General features: G+C 45.0%; 1 protein-coding gene across 5 annotated transcripts in view; it reads right to left on the reverse strand.

Annotated features, from left to right (window-relative positions):
- Positions 1-22092, reverse strand: part of LOC137384792 (SRSF protein kinase 2-like) — a 328433-nt gene that overhangs the window by 127279 nt on the left and 179062 nt on the right. For all 5 annotated transcript variants that reach the window (XM_068059274.1, XM_068059278.1, XM_068059276.1 and 2 more), the window contains one exon: positions 3909-3996. In XM_068059274.1, the coding sequence (XP_067915375.1) occupies positions 3909-3996 (88 nt within the window). The remainder of the gene's footprint in view (positions 1-3908; positions 3997-22092) is intronic.

Below are 22092 nucleotides of genomic sequence, written 5' to 3' on the forward strand. Positions count from 1 at the left end.
CAAGTACTGATCCCTGCAGTACCCCACTAGTCAGAGCTGCCAATGCGAGAATAACCCATTTATTCCTACTCTCTGTTTTCTGCCTGTTAACCAACCCTTAATCCATGCCAGTATATTACATCCTAGCCCATGTGCTTTAATTTTGCTAACCAACCTCCTGCGGGGGACTTGATCAAAAGCCTTCTGAAAATCCCAGTATACCACGTCCACCGACTCCCCTTTATTACTTCGTTAGTAACATCCTCAATGATCGATAGAATGATACAATGATAGATATGATACAATGAACATTGTCCCCTAAATGTTCTCCTACTGACACTTGATCCACTTGGCCCACCTCATTCCAAAGAACCAGGTCTAGCACTGCCTCCTTTCTCAATGGACTAGAAACAGACTGCTGTAGAAAATTTTCCTGAACACACTCTAGGACCTCTTCCCCTCACTGCCCTTTACACTACTACTATCTCAGTCTATGTTTGGATAAGACCCCATTATAACTAACCTATAATTTTTGCAGCTCTCTAATTTCCTTATAAATTTGCTCCTCTACATCCTTCCCAATAGCTGGTGGTCTATAGACAACACCGAGCAACGTAACTGCACCTTGCAACTACACAGTGTTCCATGAGGTTCAAGGACCTCAGGACGATAGGAAAGGTGAGTGGTGTAACACTTTCAGCTGCCAACCCCCAAATTCTGACTGTCCCAGAATTATCCTGCACAACACTCCTGAAACCAAGAGTCAAAACGATTAGGCTGAATGGCTCCTTGTCGGCCAGCATGGACACAATGGGTCAAATGGTCTCCTTCCATGCTGTAAGTTTCTATGATTCTACCAACTCAGCTTCAAGCTCCACCCATTCCTCTCTCTCCAGGCACCTCCTCATATTTCCATATAAACAGCCAACATTCACATTCACCCACGCCTCACAGTCACCTTCCACAAATGTTGCCTTTCACTCCTCTCCACACAACTCATTTCTCACACTCGCAACTCGCTGCTTTCTCTCCTTGCAGAAGAGAGCCCAGAACTCCAGGGTGAGGCAGAGAACCAAGGCTGGGGCAGAGCATGGAAGGGCAGCTCCAGTGATGGGCACCTAGACAGCGACTGGCACTGCAGGCCCACCTGGTCCACTGGGAAGGTAGTCTTGTTCCAGGAGGCTGCAGATGTCAGCAATGACCTGCTGTGAAAGCCTAAGCCTCATGAAGCACTGGTGCTCACAGGTCAAGAGAGCTGATCCTCTACCTGTAGACAGTGTTGGGGGTCTCACCTCCTTTGAACTGGATCGCCATGTCCACCCCCTCTGCCCTGTAGAACGGCATGTGGCTGAGAAGGCAGCTTGTGGTGCTGCTGGCGTTGCTCCGGCTGATCCTGGAACCATTGGTGCTGCTCCTCTTGTTCCTCAAGAGAGATTCAAGGTAGAGCTGCATAAGCTGCTCCCATGCCGCATTGAAGGATGATAGCAATTAAGTGCAGATCAAGGTGCGTGAAGTCCAAGACAGGTGAACTGACTTCCAAGAAGTTAGAAATACCTGTCAAGCAGCAAGAACACACACTCAGAAGTGCTATGAGCACCAGCCTCCCACCTAGGCAAGGCTGCAACTATTCAATTTCACTCTTTGAAGGCTTCCCAGCCTGTCAGTTTCATTGATCAATCGCTACCCACTGTGCTCTTGCCTAATTGACACTGGTGAGTTCCACACAGATCAGGAAACCCATGCGCTAGCTGTTAAAGCCAGAATGCAAGGTTAAATCCTCAGCTAATTGGAGATTTAAATATTGAAATTACTTACCTGACAGCTCCACGGGGTTGTCCTTTTGGGTTAAGCCTGGTAGTGTGTGGGATCATTTTGGGAGCGCTGCCAGACACCACTTTTTGGGATTTTAATCCACCACCACCCCCCCCAACCGCATACACCTGAACACACCTCCCCTGGGCAGTTAAAATTCTGTCCTATGAGTCAAAAAAACTGTAATACATTATGTCTAAATTAGTATTATATCTATTAAATTTTAAGTTACTATAACAAGTAGTTACATCAAAAATCACTGAACATTTAACATCACCTCAACCAATCTGCAGACAAAACCCTCATCCATGCTTATGTTACCGTCAGACTAGACTGAATGTTCTGCTGGCCAACCTCCTGTCTTCCACCTTCCATAAATATGAGCTCACCCAAACTCGACTGTTCACATCATAACCTGCAATAAGAACCACTTACCCATCATTCTTGGTTCACTGACCTACATTGGTACCTGGTCCACTAACATCTTGAATTTAAAATGATCATCTTCATGCTCAACTCACTCCACGATCCCACCATCCCCACTTGTAACTTCCTCCAGCCCTACAATCCTCCATGAACTCTTCTTTCCTCCAACTACAGTGAGGATGATATGAATTGCCTGCAGTAGGATATAAATAGGCTAGCAGAATGGGCAGACAAATGGCAGATGGGGTTTAATACAGACAGGTGCGAGGTAATGCATTTTGGCAGATGGGATAGGATGAGGCAATCGAGACTTAATGAAGCAGTTCAAAATAGTGTGCAGGAACAGAGGAACCTGGAGGTGCACATCTTTAAAGGTGGCAGGAATATTGAGAGAATGGTTATAAAAGCATATGGGATCTTTTGCTTCATAAATGGAGGCATAGCGTACAAAAGCAGGGAAGTTATGCTGAACCTTTATAAAGCTCTGGTTGGGACCCAACTGGAGTGTTGCACCCAGTTCTGGTCACCACACTTTAGGAAAGATGTGAGGGTCCTTGAGAGGGTGCAGAGGAGATTTTCCAGAATGGTTCAAGAGATGGGCAATTTTAGTTACAAGATTAGGTTGGAAAAGCTGGGTTAATTCTCCCTGGAGCAAAGGAAATTGAGGGAAGATTTGATAGAAGTGTACACGAGTGCATCTCGTCGATAGTACACATTGCTTGGATAAGTTAGATTTGGGAAAACGGTTCCCATTAACTGATTGTACAAGGACGAGAGGACATAGATTGAAGGTTTAGGCCAAGAGATGCAAGGGATTGCGAGGAAGAACTGTTTTATGCAGCGAGTGGTAACGACCTGGAACTCGCTCCCCACAAGGGTGGTGGAAGCTGAGGTAATCAGTGATTTAAAGAGGAAATTGGATGGGCACTTGAAGGAAATAAACTTGCAAGGCTATGGGAATCGAGCAGAACAGTCAGACTGACTGGATTTCTCCACCGAGAGCCAGCATGGACTTGATGGGCCAAATGGCCTCCTTCTATGCTGTAAATGACTATGACTCTCTAATTCTGGCCTCTTATGCACCCCCACTCCCTTTGCTCTAACAGGGGAGACCTGCCTTCAGCTGTCCAGGCGCTACGCTCTGAAATTCAATTGCCTTCTTGAACCTCTCTCTTGTCCTTTAAGGCCATCCATAAAACACACCTCTTCGACCAAGCTTCAATACCAACTTCTTTTGCTCGATTTCAATTTTTGGTCTGTTTATGCTCCTGTGAAATGTCTTGAAATGTTTTCCTATTTTAAAGACACTATATAAATACAGGTTGTTGCTCTTTAACTCTACTGTGGGTAAATACCTGCCATGTTTCCCTATACTGCAACAATGACTACACTTCAAAAGTACTTCATTGTCTATGAAGATCTTAAGAGATCTGGAGTTCGTGAAAGGAGTTACAGAAATGCTCGTTCTTTCTCTTTGACCACTCCAGAAATGTGTTACCAATAGCCACGGATAACAGCAGTATTTGGAGGGAGCTACTTACATCCCAGAATTTGTTATGCAATCTTAAACACCACATTATAACAGTGAGCTAGAAAAATAGAAAGGAGGTTCTTAATTTAAAATATTACTGAAAGCCACACACAGGGATGCAATATATGCTGCACCACTAAAGTAAATCACTAAAGGATACGTATTCCATTCATGCCTGAAAGTTTGAAATCATCGATAAGTTGTACCACCATGTCCTTGTTCGGATCGCTGGGATCACTTTCTCGTACCTGGGAAAATAAAAATCAGAACTAATGAGAAGGCACCACCTGTTGGACCTTTTTGTTGACTCTTGAATGCATTCTAAACATAACTTGCCTTCCACAAGCTAATGTTGCATTTTCAATTGGAAAATTGTAGAAATACCTACTTTTCTAACAGAAAAACTATTTGTTCCTTGACTAAACTCTCAACTTTTGAAATCTGAATCTCAAGATCATCCAGACAAAAAACATTGTAACTCCTGAGTAGACTCAAATCAAGTGCAGAACAATGCCACAGTTAAGAATGCTAGACTTGGTTAATATTGCACTTTTTCGGACGCTAACATACTTTGTAATCAATCAGAACTAAACTTGAAAGTGATTTTTTAATATATTCATTCATGGGATACAGGCATTGCTGGCTAGGCTAGCATTTATTGCCCATCCCAAATTGCCCTCGAGAAGGTGGTGAGCTGCCTTCTTGAACCGCTGCAGTCCTTGGGGCGTAGGTACACCTACAGCGCTGTTAGGGAGTTCCAGGATTTTGACCCAGCGATAGTGAAGGAACGGCAATATCGTTCGAAGTCAGGATGGTGTGTGACTTGGAGGGGAACTTGCAGGTGGTGGTGTTCCTGTGCATCTGATGCTCTTGTCCTGCTAGGTGGTAGAGGTCACGGGTTTGGAAGGTGCTGTCGAAGGAGCCTTGGTGTGTTGCTGCAGTACATCTCGTCGATGGTACACATTGCTGCCACTGTGCGTCTGTGGTGGAGGGAGTGAATGTTTGTGGATGGGGTGCCAATCAAGCAGGCTGCTTCGTCCTGGATGGTGTCGAGCTTCTTGAGTGTTGTTGGAGCTGCACCCATCCAGGCAAGTGGAGAGTATTCCATCACACTCCTGACTTGTGCCTTGTAGATGGTGGGTAGACTTTGGGGAGAGTCAGGAGATGAGTTACTCGCCACAGGATTCCTAGCCTCTGACCTGCTCTTGTAGCCACAGTATTTATAAGGCTACTCTCCAGTTCAGTTTCTGATCAATGGTAATCCCATTAGATCCTATATGAAATCACATTTCATAAATTATGGGAAATCCACCCATGTAAAGTTATGTTGGTTTACGTTGTCAGCTTCAAGTTCCAACAGCAGAGCCAACAAAATTTTCAAATGCACTCAAAGGTCTTGCATATAGAGCACACTTCCAGTGCAACGTTATCCTGATTTCCCTTTGCAATGATTTTTGTGCATGCTTTTCACAAACACCATTTTAATATTGTATAATAGAAAATGATCTGTCAACATGTTGCAATGACAAAATCCATTTTTCCTGACATGCACTCGGTGGCACAGTGCAGCAAGTCACTCAAATCTGCTACCCCAATAAATGTTTTTCTGCCTCCTTGCCATTCTGTCTTTTCCCATTTGCTTGTGCTCAGGTAGTACATTTTTTTAAAAACTTTTTAAATTCATCTGCAAATTAAAGCCACCATTCATTCTGTTAAAATTGCCCTGTTCATTGTTTCTACCGACTCTACTCAACTGTTATTTAAAAAGCCAGCTGGGCTCCGTACTCCGCTCCTCCTCCTGATGAATCTTCTCCCAGAAGAATTGTCTTTTAGACATGCTGCTGATGGTTCTGTCCCATTTGGTCTTGGGCAGCTCGCCTCCTGCAACCTCTCACCACACCAGCATTTTGTAATTTTTTTTCACTTGACATTAGGTGCCTCACTTTCAGACATCAGAGTCTCCCACCCCCGCCACCCACTAAAGGAACTTTTCTTGCAGTGCTTCTTCCCTGCCTGGTCTCTAGCATCTTACTTGTGTGTGTCCTCCCTTCTATGAAATTTTATCTTCTGATTAAATATATTTCAATCTTTAAGTAACCACTGTGGGCCAGAAGCTACAAGTTCTCTCAAGAATCTTAAGATCCCTCCAAGAGACTTTTATTACAGGGATAAGCATTGCTTGTGGATCCTGGAAGATTTTACATGCATCTTTCTCATGACACCATCAGTACTTCAGTTCTCAGCCAGAGAGATATATATGCATCAGCACAAAAGTCAGTCAAGCACAGATAGACATAATTATATACAACTCTAGTAATTCACAGGATTATCTATACTTTAAAATGAGAGAGAAACATATTATACACAGATTAGATATAAATGGAACCAATTACAGATACAATATAGCCATTATATTAAAAATCTACATCGGACACACCTTCTGCAAGTGCTGCACTAAATTCATACATAATTTTCCCTAAATATGGTTGCAAACACCTTTATGATTATAAAACAGCACATCCCCAAGTCAGGATTTACAAAGCCATGGGAGATCTGCTATTATACACGTAAAACAAAAAATACAGGCTTCCGGCTGCAATTATTTGAAGACGACAAAAGAATACCAGTGTAAATTAATGCTACATATAAAATTTGCTAAACAATAAAAAAATGTTAAAAAATGATTTAAAAGGTCCTTTGAATATCCACAGTACAAACCCACAATGTTTGAATATATTGACTGAAGTGTTATCTCACAGAGTAGATGGACACCATTAAGAATAAAAGAACAGATTAATTCTTATCCAAAAAAGGCAGATTAGAACAATTACTGGAGCATGATCCTTGGTAGCTTCAATAGTTCTAAACAAAGTGTTCTTCCATGCCAACAGTCTCTGTCCATAGAGGTCACTGATGTAAAATGAAGGCTTATCAAATAGTAATTTCAAACTGAAGTCCTTGAATTGGTTCTTTCATGAAGTATGAGATTAGGGATACTTAGCTCAAGCAATCCAAGCTTTTTGGAAGATGTGAGACAGATTGCAGTGCATTTATTCCAAATTATGAAAAAATATTTTAAAATATTCTCTAATTCTACATTACAACTATTTAAAGTAAAATACAAGTACAGAGACATAGACCCCAGGAAGGTATTTCATCGGGAGTTTCGGTGGAGCAGGGACTGCTGGGTAAGTAGAAACCTATATATTTGGGCTGTGTAAATTCTCTTACCTTTTCGTTGTGCAGCTTTTCCAGGAGCACAGGCATTGCGAGCGAGGAGTGAACAGCTGGGAAGTCAATTTCATCGGGAGTTTCGGTGGAGCAGGGACTGCTGGGTAAGTAGAAACCTATATATTTGGGCTGTTTCTGAACCCGAGACACTACTCTTGTAGTGTCTCCCACCAGCCCTCCTCCTCTTACCAAAAAAAAGGACTCGGTTGTATGTAGGTAAGGTAAGGCTTTTTCTATTTCTCTTCTTGTTTTATCGTGTGATTGGTTAAAAACTTGGGAATTTAGAATAGTGGGAATGGAGGTTAAGGCAGTTGAATGTTCCTCCTGCAGAATGTGGGAGGTAAGGGTCGCCAAGGGTGTCCTTGCTGACTGCATCTGCGGGAAGTGCACCCAGCTCCAGCTCCTCGAGGACCGCGTTAGGGAATTGGAGCTGGATGAACTTCGGATCATTCGGGAGGCGGAGGGGATTATTGAGAGTTATCGGGAGGCAGTCACACCTCAGGTAAAAGAAGAAGGTAGATGGGTTACCGTCAGGGGAAGGAGAGGGAGCCAGCAGGCAGTGCAGGGATCCCCTGTGGCCGTTTCCCTCAACAACAGGTATACCGTTTTGGATACTGTTGGGGGAGACGACTTACCAGGGGTAGGCAATGGGATACAGGTCTCTGGCGCAGAGTCTGTCCCTGTTGCTCAGAAGGGAAGGTGTAAGAGGAGCAGAGCATTAGTCATTGGGGACTCCATAGTTAGGGGAACAGATAGGAGGTTTTGTGGGAACGAGAGAGACTCACGGTTGGTGTGTTGCCTCCCAGGTGCCAGGGTACGTGATGTCTCGGATCGTGTTTTTGGGATCCTCAAGGGGGAGGGGGAGCAGCCCCAAGTCGTGGTACACATAGGCACCAACGACATAGGTAGGAAGAGAGATGGGGATTTAAGGCAGAAATTCAGGGAGCTAGGGTGGAAGCTTAGAGCGAGAACAAACAGTGTTGTTATCTCTGGGTTGTTGCCCGTGCCACGTGCTAGCGAAGTGGGGAATAGGGAGAGAGAGGAGTTGAACACGTGGCTGCAGGGATGGTGTAGGAGGGAGGGTTTTGGTTTCCTGGATAATTGGGGCTCTTTCTGGGGTAGGTGGGACCTCTACAAACAGGATTGTCTTCACCTGAACCAGAGGGGTACCAATATCCTGGGGGGGGGGGGGGAGGGGAGATTTGCTAGTGCTCTTCGGGGGTGTTTAAACTAATTCAACAGGGGGATGGGAACCTAAATTGTAGTTCCAGTGTGCAGGATGTTGAGAGTAGTGAGGGCAGAGATAAGGTTATAAGGACACAAGAGGGCACTGGCAAGCAAGAGCTTGGTTTAAAATGTGTCTACTTCAACGCCAGGAGCATCCGGAATAAGGTGGGTGAGCTTGCAGCATGGGTTGGTACCTGGGATCTCGATGTTGTGGCCATTTCAGAGACATGGGTAGAGCAGGGACAGGAATGGATGTTGTGGGTTCCGGGATTTAGATGTTTCACTAAGAACAGAGAAGAGGGTAAAAGAGGGGGGGGGGTGTGGCATTGTTAATCAAGGAAAGTATTACAGCGGCAGAAAGGACGTTTGAGGACTCGTCTACTGAAGTAGTATGGGCCGAGGTTAGAAACAGGAGAGGAGAGGTCACCCTGTTGGGAGTTTTCTATAGACCTCCAAATAGTTCCAGAGATGTAGAGGAAAGGATAGCAAAGATGATTCTTGACAGGAGCGAGAGTAACAGGGTAGTGGTTATGGGGGACTTTAACTTTCCAAATATTGATTGGAAATACTATAGTTCGAGTACTTTAGATGGGTCAGTTTTTGTCTAGTGTGTGCAGGAGGGTTTTCTGACACAGTATGTAGACAGGCCAACCAGGGGCGATGCCACATTGGATTTGGTACTGGGTAATGAACCCGGCCAGGTGTTAGATTTAGAAGTTGGTGAGCACTTAGATGATAGTGATCACAATTCGGTTAGGTTTACCTTAGCAATGGGCAGGGACAGGTGTATACCGCAGGGCAAGAATTATAGCTGGGGGAAAGGAAATTATGATGCGATTAGGCAAGATTTAGGATGCGTAGGATGGGGAAGGAAACTGCAGGGGATGGGCACAATCGAAATGTGGAGCTTATTCAAGGAGCAGCTACTGCGTGTCCTTGATAAGTATGTACCTGTCAGGCAGGGAGGAAGTTGTCGAGCGAGGGAGCCGTGGTTTACTAAAGAAGTTGAAGAGCTTGTCAAGAGGAAGTAGGCGGCTTATGTTAGGATGAGACGTGAAGGCTCAGTTAGGGCGCTTGAGAGTTACAAGCTAGCCAGGAAGGATCTAAAGGGAGAGATAAGAAGAGCAAGGAGAGGACACGAGAAGTCATTGGCGGATAGGATCAAAGAATACCCTAAGGCTTTCTATAGGTATATCAGGAATAAAAGAATGACTAGAGTTAGATTAGGGCCAATCAAGGATTGTAGTGGGAAGTTGTGTGTGGAATCGGAGGAGATAGGGGAAGTGTTAAATGAATATTTTTCGTCAGTATTTACAGTGGAGAAAGAAAATGTTGTCGAGGAGAATACTGAGATACAGACTACTAGGCTAGATGGGATTGAGGTTCACAAGGAGGAGGTGTTAGCAATTTTGGAAAGTGTGAAAATAGATAAGTCCCCTGGGCCAGATGGGATTTATCCTAGGATTCTCTGGGAAGCCAGGGAGGAGATTGCAGAGCCTTTGTCCTTGATTTTTATGTCATCATTGCCGACAGGAATAGTGTCGGAAGACTGGAGGATAGCAAATGTTGTCCCCTTGTTCAAGAAGGGGAATAGAGACAGCCCTGGTAATTATAGACCTGTGAGCCTTACTTCGGTTGTGGGTAAAATGTTGGAAAAGGTTATAAGAGATAGGATTTATAATCATCTTGAAAAGAATAAGTTCATTAGAGATAGTCAGCACGGTTTTGTGAAGGGTAGGTCGTGCCTCACAAACCTTATTGAGTTTTTTGACAAGGTGACCAAACAGGTGGATGAGGGTAAAGCCGTGGATGTGGTCTATATGGATTTCAGTAAGGCGTTTGATAAAGTTCCCCACGGTAGGCTATTGCAGAAAATACAGAAGTATGGGATTGAAGGTGAATTAGTGCTTTGGATCAGAAATTGGCTAGTTGAAAGAAGACAGAGGGTGGTGGTTGATGGTAAATGTTCATCCTGGAGTATAGTTTCTAGTGGTGTACCGCAAGGATCTGTTTTGGGGCCACTGCTGTTTGTCATTTTTATAAATGACCTGGATGAGGGTGTAGAAAGGTGGGTTAGTAAATTTGCGGATGACACGAAGGTCGGTGGAGTTGTGGATAGTGCCGAAGGATGTTGTAGGGTTCAGAGGGACATAGATAGGCTGCAGAGCTGGGCTGAGAGATGGCAAATGGAGTTTAATGCGGAAAAGTGTGAGGTGATTCACTTCGGAAGGAGTAACAGGATTGCAGAATACTGGGCTAATGGGAAGATTCTTGGTAGTGTAGATGAGCAGAGAGATCTTGGTGTCCAGGTACATAAATCCCTGAAAGTTGCCACCCAGGTTAATAGAGCTGTTAAGAAGGCATATGGTGTGTTAGCTTTTATTAGTAGGGGGATCGAGTTTAGGAGCCACGAGGTCATGCTGCAGCTGTACAGAACTCTGGTGCGGCCGCACCTGGAGTATTGCGTGCAGTTCTGATCACCGCATTATAGGAAGGATGTGGAAGCTTTGGAAAAGGTGCAGAGGAGATTTACTAGGATGTTGCCTGGTATGGAGGGAAGGACTTACGAGGAAAGGCTGAGGGACTTGAGGTTGTTTTCGTTAGAGAGAAGGAGGAGAAGAGGTGACTTAATAGAGACATATAAGATAATCAGAGGGTTGGACAGGGTGGATAGTGATAGCCTTTTTCCTCGGATGGTGATGGCAAACACGAGGGGACATAGCTTTAAGTTGAGGGGTGATAGATATAGGACAGATGTCAGAGGTAGTTTCTTTACTCAGAGAGTAGTAGGGGCGTGGAACGCCCTGCCTGCAACAGTAGTAGACTCGCCAACTTTAAGGGCATTTAAGTGGTCATTGGATAGACATATGGATGAAAATGGAATAGTGTAGGTCAGATGGTCGGCGCAACATCGAGGGCTGAAGGGCCTGTACTGCGCTGTAATGTTCTATGTTCTATGTATGGTGCCTCCCTTGTGCCAGGGTCAAGGATATCAATGAATGGCTGCAGAACACTCTGAACAGGGGACATGAACAGCCAGCAGTCGTGTACCAACAACATAGGTAGAAAGAGGTATGAGGTCCTGCAGGCAGAATTTAGGGAGCTAGGAAAGGAACTAGCAAGCAGGACCCCAAAGACAGTAATCTCTGGATTACCTTCGGTACCACATGCAAATGAGTATAGAAATTAGAGGATAGAGATGATGAATACGTGGCTGGAGAGATGTTGCAGGAGGGAGGGCTTTAGATTCCTGGGACATTGGGACCGGCTCTGGGGAACACAGAACTACAGCAGGCCAGACGGTTTGTACTTAAACAGAGCCAGGATCAATGTTCTTGCGGGGCCATTTATGACTGGGGAGGGTTTAATACTTTACTTGCCAGGGTGTGGGAAACAGAAAATATTATTAGAGTGTAAAAACCAAGGTGCAGAGAGAATTGGGATAGACATATAGCACTAGAGTAGGTAATAGTAAGTAATTAGCTATGTTCAGAGTAACAGGGAATGTAATAAGGTTTAAATTAGGTTTACTGTGCATGTATGTGAATATGCGGAGTGTGATAAACATAAAAAAAGAAAAATAGGAGCATGAGTATGCCATTCACCCCCTCAAGCCTGCTCCACCGTTCAATATCATGGTGGATCTGACTGTGGCCTTAACTCCACTTCCCTGCCTGCCCCCCATAACCTCGACTCCCTCGTCAATCAAAAATCTGTCTAACTCAGCCTTGAATACATTCAATGACCCAGCCTCCACTGCTCGCTGTGGATGAGAATTCCAAATACGAACAACCCTCATCTGTCTTAAATGGGAAACCCTTTAATTTGAAACTGTGCCCCCTAGTTCCAGATTCCACCAAGAGGGGAAACATCCTCTTAGCATCTACCCTGTCAAGCCCCCTCAGAATATTATACATTTCAATAAGATCACCTCTCAATCTTCTAAAGTCCAACGAGTAAAGGCCCAACCTGCTCAAACTTTCCTCATAAGACAAACCCCTCATCTCAGGAATCAACCTAGTGAACCTTCTCGGAACTGCTTTCAATGCAAATATGTCCCTCTTTAAATAAGGTGACAAAACTTACAGCACTCTAGGTGCAGTCTCACCAATGGCCTGTACAGTTGTAGCAAGACTTCCCTACTTTTATACTCTGTCCCCTTTGCAAGAAAGGCCAACATTTCATTTGCCTTCCTAATCGCCTGCTATATTTCAGGGCTGTTCAACGGATGGCCCATGGGTCAGAATCTGGCCCGCCAAAGGATTGCATCCAGTCCATCAATCTGCTTGTGGCTTGGCTCTGATTGATGGCTCCCTGTAAGTCAGGCAGAGGAAGTACGCAGGACCTGTGTCTGACAGGCAGGGGACCCCTGACTGTGACTGGTTACTCTCTGTGACAAATGGGGCTGCCCGGGCAGCGTTAGCACTGAATGGCAAACTTTTAACTAGTGGAGTACCACAAGGATTAGTGCTGGGGCCTCAACTATTTACGATCTATGTTAATGACTTGGATGAAGGGACCGGCTGTATTGTAGCCAGATTTGCTGCTAAGATAGGTAGGGAAAGCAATTTGTCAGGAGGATAAAAAGAGTCTGCAAAGGGATATAGATATGGGCAAAAATTTGGCAGATGGAGTATAATGTGGGAAAATGTAAGGTTGTCCACTTTTACAGGAAGAATAGAAAAGCAGATTATTTAAATGGAGTGAGACTGCAGAATGCTGCGGTACAGAGGGACCTGGGTGTCTTTGTATATGAATCACAAAAAGTCAGCATGCAAGTACAACAGGGGTGTCCAATCTTCTCGTGTAGGGGGGCCACGTTAGAATTTTTGCCCTATGTAGGGGGCCAGTGAACAAATTTTTGGAAAGATAAAGGCATTAAAAATCTATCCTATCAAAACAACAAAAATTTACATTTTAAACAGAAAGGACCACCCAGCATCAACCTAGGCACCAGACAAGCATGCCCAACCCAGTCAATAGAGAGGAGAGCTCTGCACTATCATCTGGAGACTTGTACCAAAATTGGGACAAATGTCCCACAGACTAGTCAAGCAGCAAACTGACATAGGCAAACAGAATCATGCTTTTCAGATAACATCCCAGACTTCTCCATCACCATCCTTGGGTATATTCTATCCCAGCAACAGGAAACAATCCACCTGAGGTGCAGGTACAGTGATAAACGTATGGGAGGGAGTGGCCCTGTGAGTCCTTAACATTAAGTCGGACCCCATGAAGTTTCATGGCATCAGGTTAAACATGGGCAAGGAAACATCCTGATAATTACAACCTATTCACCTTTAACCAGGAATCCTCCCCCCGATCAGCAGACCCATTCATCCACCTCCAGCATTCTCCCTCTACCTGGAACCCCCCCCCCGGCCTCTTACCCACTCTTGATCTTTTCTTTGAAAACTGTCTCAATTTCTCTGCCCCCGTCACTCACTCTAACCTGCTCCCCTCTGAACTTGAGGCACTCAGTTTTCTCAGGTCTAACCCCAACATTGTTATCAAACCTGCAGACAAGGGTAGTGCTGTTGTTGTATGGTGTACCGACCTCTATCTTGTAGAGGATCAGCGCCAATTTTCAGACACTTCTTCCTACCTCTCCCTGGACCATGACCCCACCACCGAACATCAAGCGACTGTCCACAGGACTATCACTGACCTCATCTCCTCTGGAGATCTTCCCTCTACAGCTTCCAACCTCATAGTCCCGCAACCCTGGACTGCCTGCTTCTACCTCCTTCCCAAAATCCACAAACCGGACTGTCCCGGCAGACCCATTGTGTCAGCCTGCTCCTGCCCCACTGAACTTATTTCTTCCTATCTTGACTCTCATCTTTTCTCCACTGGTCCAGTCTCTTCCCACCTACATTCGTGACTCTTCTGATGCCCTACGTCATTTTGACAATTTCCAGTTTCCTGGCCCCAACCGCCTCCTCTTCACTATGGACATCCAATCTCTCTACACCTCCATCCCCCACCAGGACGGTTTGAGGGCTCTCTGATTCTTCCCTGAACAGAGGCCCAACCAGTCCCATCCACCGCCACCCTCCCCCATCTGGCTGAACTTGTTCTCACATTGAACAACTTCTCCTTCAACTCCACTCACTTTCTTCAAGTAAAAGGTGTTGCTATGGGTACCCGCATGGATCCAAGTTATGCCTGTCTTTTTGTGGGATATGTCAAACATTTCTTGTTCCAGTCCTAGTCAGGACCCCTCCCCCAACTCTTTTTCCGGTATATTGATGACTGTATCGGTGCCGTTTCCTGCTCCCGCCCCAAACTGGCAAACTTTATCAACTTTGCTTCTAATTTCCACCCTTCTCTCACCTTTACATGGTCCATCTCTGACACTTCCCTTTCCTTCCTCAACTTCTCGGTCTCCATCTCTGGGGATAGGCTGCCTACTAATATCCATTGTAAGCCCACCGACTCCCACAGCTACCTCGACTACACTTCTTCACACCCTGCCTACTGTAAGGACTCCATTCCATTCTCCCAGTTTCTCAGTCTCCGACGCATCTGCTGTGATGATGCAACCTTCCATGACAGCGCTTCTGATAGGTCTTCCTTTTTCTTCAACCGACTACCCCCGCCCCCCACCCCCCTCCACTGTGGTTGACCGGACCCTCAACCACGTCCGACCCATTTACCGCACCTCCAGCCCCACCCCTTCCCCTCCCTCCCAGAACCGTGACAGGGCTCCGCTTGTCCTCACTTTCCACCCCATCAGCCTCCATATCCAAAGGATCATCCTCCGCCATCTCCAGCATGATACCACTACCAAACGCATCTTCCCCTCCCTTCCCCTGCCAGCATTCCAAAGGGATTGTTCCCTCCACGACACCCTCGCCCACTCCTCCATTAAGGGCGGCACAGTGGCGCAGTGGTTAGCACTGCAGCCTCATAGCTCCAGCGACCCGGGTTCAATTCTGGGTACTGCCTGTGTGGAGTTTGCAAGTTCTCCCTGTGTCTGCGTGGGTTTCCTCCCACATGCCAAAGGCTTGCAGGTTGATAGGTTAATTGGCCATTATAAATTGCCCCTAGTATAGGTAGGTGGTAGGGAAATATAGGGACAGGTGGGGATGTGGTAGGAATATGGGATTAGTGTAGGATTAGTATAAATGGGTGGTTGATGGTCGGCACAGACTCGGTGGGCCGAAGGGCCTGTTTCAGTGCTGTATCTCGAAACGAAACTAAAATTACCCCCACCACCTCATCCCCTTCCCACGGCACCTTCCCCTGCAATTGCAGGAGGTGTAATACCTGCCGCCCATTTACCTCCTCTCTCCTCACTATCTCAGGCCCCAAACACTCCTTCCAGGTGAAGCAGCAATTTACTAGTACTTCTTTCAATGTAGTATACTGTATTCGCTGCTCACAACGTGGTCTCCTCTACATTGGGGAGATCAAACACAACAGAACACTTCCGCTCTGTCCGAAAGCATGACCCCGAGCTTCCGGTTGCTTCCCATTTCAACACTCCCCCCTGCTCTCATGCTCACATCTCTGTCCTGGGATTGCTGCAGTGTTCCAGTGAAAATCAACGCAAGCTTGAGGAACAGCATCTCATTTTCCAATTAGGCACACTACAGCTTGCCAGACTGAACATTGAATTCAATAATTTCAGAGCATGACAGGCCCCTCGTTTTACTTTTATTTTTAGTTATTTTTTCTTTTTTCATTTTTTTGTGTTTATTTTATCTTAGTTTGTTCAGTTTGTCTACCCACTTTTTTTTTATGTTTGTGCTTGTGGCTGTTCAGTTTTAAGTCCATTAACACCCTATCTGTACTAATGCTTTGTCTTTCCACACACCATTAACAGACCTTCTGGTCAGTTATTCTCGGTGACCTTGACCTATCTACACCTTCTCCTTTGTGATCTCTTGCCCCACCCCTGCTTTACTTGCTTAAAACCTTTCACATTTCTAATATCTGCTAGTTCTGAAGAAGGGTCACTGACCTGAAACGTTAACTCTGCTTCTCTCTCCACAGATGCTGCCAGAGCTGCTGAGTATTTCCAGCATTTCTTGTTTTAATTACAACCTATTGCTCTCCCTCAGCTAAATCAATAGTCCATGTTAGATGAAGCAAGGGCACAGAATGTACTTTGGGTGGGAAGCTTCAATGTCCATCACGAAAAGTTGCTCGGCAGCACCACTACTGATCGAGCTGGCTAAGTCCTGAATGACATAGCTACCAGACTGGGCTCGCAGCAGGTGGTGAAAGAACCAACATGAGGGAAAAACCCACTTAACCTCATCCTCACCAATCTACTAGTTGCAGATGTACCTGTCTGATACAGTGGCACAGTGGCTAGCACCGCAGCCTCACAGCTCCAGCGACCCGGGTTCAGTTCTGGGTACTGCCTGTGTGGAGTTTGCAAGTTCTCCCTGTGACCGCGTGGGTTTCCGCCAGGTGCTCCAGTTTCCTCCCACAGCCAAAGACTTGCAGGTTGATAGGTAAATTGGCCATTGTAAATTGCCCCTAGTGTAGGGATGTAGTAGGGAATATGGGATTAATGTAGGATTAGTATAAATGGGTGGTTGTTGGTCGGCACAGATTCGGTGGGCCGAACGGCCTGTTTCAGTGCTGTATCTCCAAATAAATAAATAAAAATAAAGGTATTGGTAGGAGTGACCACTGCACAGTCCCTGCGAAGATAAAGGGGCATCTTCACACTGAGGACACCCTCCATCTTGTGTGGCACTGCAACCATGTAAAACGGGATAGATTCAGAACAGATCTAGCTGCTCAAAACTGGACACCCATGAGTAGGGCCCTACCAAATTCATGGTCAAAGTTTAGAAATTTCATGAATTTCACGATTTAACGTATTTAAATCATAGATTTCATGGTGTTGCAACAAGCCATAAAAATTATCTGGTTAAAAACAAAAAGACAAGGGAAGTTTCTAGTTTTAAATGATATTTATTACATACTCAAAAGCTATTGTAAAATGACGACTATGAACAGGTCACATTCTTTACTCACTGAAGTCAGTGGTTGAATGCGAGCGTGGAGCAACCTTGCACCTGTCCAGTTCTTCATTCCCTGTCTCTGTGCAGTGAACACCTGTTTAGACACAGCTTTCTCCACATCCACATTGTTTGTTGGAATTGTCAGATAGCGCAAGGTGGTGATTCTGCATTCCAGTTCCAAAACTGCAGCGCAGGAAAAGTACAATTTGCTTCTTTTCCAATGCTTTTATAGGCAGCAATCTCCAGCCTACAGTTCTTGACAAAGCCAGGAATCTCATCAAACGAGTTTAAATCCACCATCGACAGGCGCATTTGTGCAGGGTCAGAGATAGGCACAGCTTTCAGGAATGCTGCAGAAGGTTATTGAAACCTCTGAGCTGCTTTTTCTTCACTGCTTGACTCTTTCACATAGCAATAATATTGTTTGAGCTTCTTTGCCATGCAAGAAAACACCTGTTGAGCACAGGCATTTAGTTGAGTGTTGTTTGTTTGACTGTGCTTCAGCCCAGAACAGTACATACAATACTTTATTGTAAGCTTTGTGGATCGTGACATGTCGAGATTCAAACAAACTGAACCTCATTAAGTTGAGCATTGTTTGTAAGAGTTATAATGCCTGTTGAACCTGTTTTTTTCATCTGTGTGAGCTCTTCCAAGACAAAGTCTAATTAGTATTTCAGGCGAGCTGCATGATACTGTACTACCCAAACCAAGAATTCCAATGTGTAATTATTGGCTCTGGAGGACAGGCAATGTTTTGTTCCCGCATTTCAGCTGCATTTGCAATGTGTTGCCTGTATTGTAGCTTGCGGCTAAGACAGTGTTTGAAAATCTTCTTAATGTAGCTGACCAATTTGTCAACTTTACCAAACTCACTTTTCCACAGCTCACTGAAAAAATAAATTATATGTGCATTACATGGGAACATGGACAGCATTAGGCATTACACCTTGGAGCACAGATTTGTAAGATGTTGTCATGCAAGTTCATTGTCACTAATGAAAGCAGACACTTTGTTGAAATCTGCACCGTATTTTGAAATAGGTTTAATTATCGCTTGGGAAACTGGGGTGTAATTAACAACTCCTAAGTGGATGCAGTCTGCGAGTACTGTGGTTAGTTTTCCTGAAGGTACATCTTCGGCCTTACCATACATAAAATCAAACAAAACACGCAGCATATAGTTTTTTCCTCATTGGTGGACTCAACACAAATAATTACATAAGACTCATATGCGTTAATCTGAGACTACATCGCCTCACAATGTGCAGCAAAAACCTTCGGTAGGTAGCCCTGTTGTAGTTTATTTGCACTTGGCACATTAAGTTGAATGAATACCTGCAGCTTTGGATGATCAAGTTTTTCCAATGGTATGTTGGCGCTTGCAAAAGCATCCATATGTCCCATTGTAACCAACTGACTGTTTTCTGAGCTCTCTATCAACTTCTTGGAAAGAGATGAAATCGTTGCTTTTTTTGTGTGTTCATTTTCCAGCAGTGCTGCGATGGCTTTCGGACTCCCAGTGGCAATGAACCATTGTCCGCCGTTTGTGATCCAAATAAACATTGCAGCTTGTAAAAAACAGTATTCCACCATCGGCATGCAGAATTTGGCTTCCAAATTTTTTCACTTGATGTGCTGCAGTAATGGTCGTGGCCATTTTTGATTTGCTCATTTTGGCATTCTCACTTGTCTACTAATACTTGAGACTGCTTCTCTCAAACTTGCATCGGAAGCCCTCCCTCATCTATCAATCAGCAAGTTGAGTCTTGTGTCAATCACTAAAACACACGGTGTTCACAACATGCCCAGCAATCAGCGAAGTGAGCCTTGTGTCAATCAAAAAAGCACACAAAGTTTGCAAAATGGCCGATTGCATGGAGAACCCAAGATTTCACTGTCTGTGATGCATTTTTCACATCCATCACATCCATGAAATTGGTAGGGCCCTAAATGAGACACTGTGAGCCATCAGCAAGAGCAGAACTGCACTTGCCACAATCTTTAACCTCATGGCCCAGCATATCCCTCACTATCATTACCATCAAGCCAGGGAGCTAATCCTGTATGTATGAGGAGTACGGGAGAGCATGCCAGGAGCAGCACCAGACATACCTAAAAATGAAGTGCCAACCTGGCAAAACTACAACACAGGACTACATGCATGCTAAACAGGAGAAGTAGCATGCTATACACAGAACTAAGCGGTCCCACAACTGACAGGGCAATTCAAAACTCTGCAATCTTGCCACATTTACTGATGACTGATGGAGAACGATTAAACAACTAACAGGAGGAGGCGCCTCCAGGAGCATCCCCATCTTCAATCATGGCAGACTTCAACACGAGTGCAAAAGACAAGGTGAAAGCGTTTGCAAACATCTTTAGCCAGAAGTGGCGAGAGCATGATCCATCTCGGCCTGTTCCTGAGGTCCCCATCAGCACAGATGCTAGACTTCAGCCAATTTGATCCATTCCATCAGATATCAAGGAACAGCTGAGCGCACTGGATACAGCAAAGGCTATGGGCCCCGACAACATCTCAGCTCTGGTTTAAGACTTGTTCTCCAGAACTAGCCGCGCCTGTACCCAAGCTGTTCCAGTATAGCTACAACACAGGCAAAGTGGATATTTGCACAGCTATGTTCCATTCACAAAAAGTAGGTAAAATGGAATCCAGCCAATTACCTCCCCTTCAGGCTACTCTCAATCATCAGCAAAGTGACATCAAGCAGCACTTACACTGATACTCAGTTTGGGTTCCACCAGGACCACTCAGCTCCACACCTCATTACACCCTTCGTTAAACATGGACCAAAGAGCAGAATTTCAGAGATGAGTGTGTGACTTCCCTCAACATCAAGGCAACACTTGACAAAGTGTGGCATCAACGTGTTCTAGTAAAACTGAAGCCAATGAAAATCACAGGAAAATCTCCACTAGCTGGAGTCATACAGAGCACAAAGAAAGATGGTGGCGGCTGTTGAGGTCCAAATCATCTCAGCCCCAGGACATCATTGCTGGAGTTTCTAAGGGCTGTGTCCTAGGTCCAAACATCTTCAGCTGCTTCATCAATGACCTTCCCTGCATCATAAGAAGTGGGGATGTTCACTTATGACTGCACAGTATTCAGTTCCATTCGCAATTCCTCAGATAATGAAGCAGTCTGTGCCCGCATGCAGCAAGACCTGTACAACATTCAGGTTTCAGCCGATGAGCAGCAAGTAATATTAGTGCCACACAGTGTCAGGTAATAACCATTGTTACAACCAAGGTGGAAGTAATGAACTGTTAATTCAGTCCCATTAATCCACAGGTCATAGCATATTAGTAAAGTTTCCCACCTACCGGTAAATAGCAAAATTAAGTACTCTATTTGTCCTCCACAGAATAAAGCACACCAAACCAGGTTTCGTTAAACAACAAAATTAACTATAAGTCTTAAACAATAGTGAGATAAATCTACATGTGAAAAGATTCTTTTAAAACTTCTTATTCTTCCTAATCCTCATGCACACACACATACAACTGTTTCTTAGGCAGAATAAAACAATTAGGTTGTCACATTCTGGTAGGATATTTCCAGGTCAGTGAGGTGTCCCAGAATCGAATAGGCAGATGCCACCCGAATTCTCTCCAGGCAAGGCTGATTAACAGTCTGTGATGAGTAGGCTTTCAGCAGCAGATGTCACACAGATACATAAAGGGTGTAGCAACTGCTCTACTTGGGTTTTGAAATAGCAGTCTAGCAACAGAAGCTTTCTTGAGCTTTCAGGATCTCCCAAAACACAAGATGCAACAGGAATCACTCCTGAGGCAGAAATTTCTCAGATACTGGAGGCAACAGGAATCTGCTACCTGTTAAAATGCAGGGCTTCCTCTCAGCAAAGGAGCCTTTCTCCACAGAGAGCAGAGACTCCTCTTTTCCTGGGTTTTTTCCTCACCTGGGATCTTTTTCCCTCTCCAGGCAGACCACAGCCACCACCTCAAATGTAGAATTTCTTTTTACAAGAGAGGCAAACCTCCTTTTTCAGGGAGAGGTCTTTTTCTCTGGTCTGCAAAGGTAGGTCCCAGCCAGTTTGTTCTGCCTCCTGCCTGTCCAATTCACTGGTCTCCACAACGCAAATGAAAACAAACTCCAATAATCAAGTCATGTGACTGTCATTTCCTTTGCTGTTGTTTGGAACAGGCATCTGTCCCACTCAGTTCAAACACCAAGTTTCAGTACTCAACGCGCAGAGAAAATCCTTTTTCTCAGTCTTTTAAAAAAGACACAGAATTCTAAGCTTTCAAATAAAAAGACACAACTTTTGTGACACCATCTCCAAGAGAGATTCCAAGCAGCTCCCATTGACATTCAACAGCATTACATTCACCAGATCCCCCAGCATCAACATCCTAGAGATTACCATTGACCAGAAACCTAACAGGACAAGCCACAAAAATTCTGTGGCAACAAGCGCAAGTCGGGGCTAGATATTCTGCAGCAAGTAACGCAACATCTGATTCCCCAAAGCCTATCCACCATCTACAAGGCACAAGTCAGGAGTGTGATGGAATATTCCTGGATGAATGCAGTTTTTAAAAAAAATCAAGAAGTTCAAAACTAACCAAGACAAAGCAGTCTGCCTGATTGGCACCCCATGCACCACCTTAAACATTGACACCCTTCCACCACTGGCGCACCATGGCTGCAGTGTGAATCATCTACAAGACACACTGCAGCAAGTCGCCAAAGCTTCTTTGACAGCACCTTCCAAACCTGCGAGCTGTGCCACCTAGAAGAACATGGGTATCAAGTGCATGGGAACACCGCCACCTGCAACCTCTCCTCCATCTCGACTTGAAAATATGGCGCCACACTTTCATCATGACTGGGTCAAGACCTTGCAACTC

Source organism: Heterodontus francisci, chromosome 27 (assembly GCF_036365525.1).
Source record: "Heterodontus francisci isolate sHetFra1 chromosome 27, sHetFra1.hap1, whole genome shotgun sequence".
NCBI lineage: Eukaryota > Metazoa > Chordata > Chondrichthyes > Heterodontiformes > Heterodontidae > Heterodontus > Heterodontus francisci.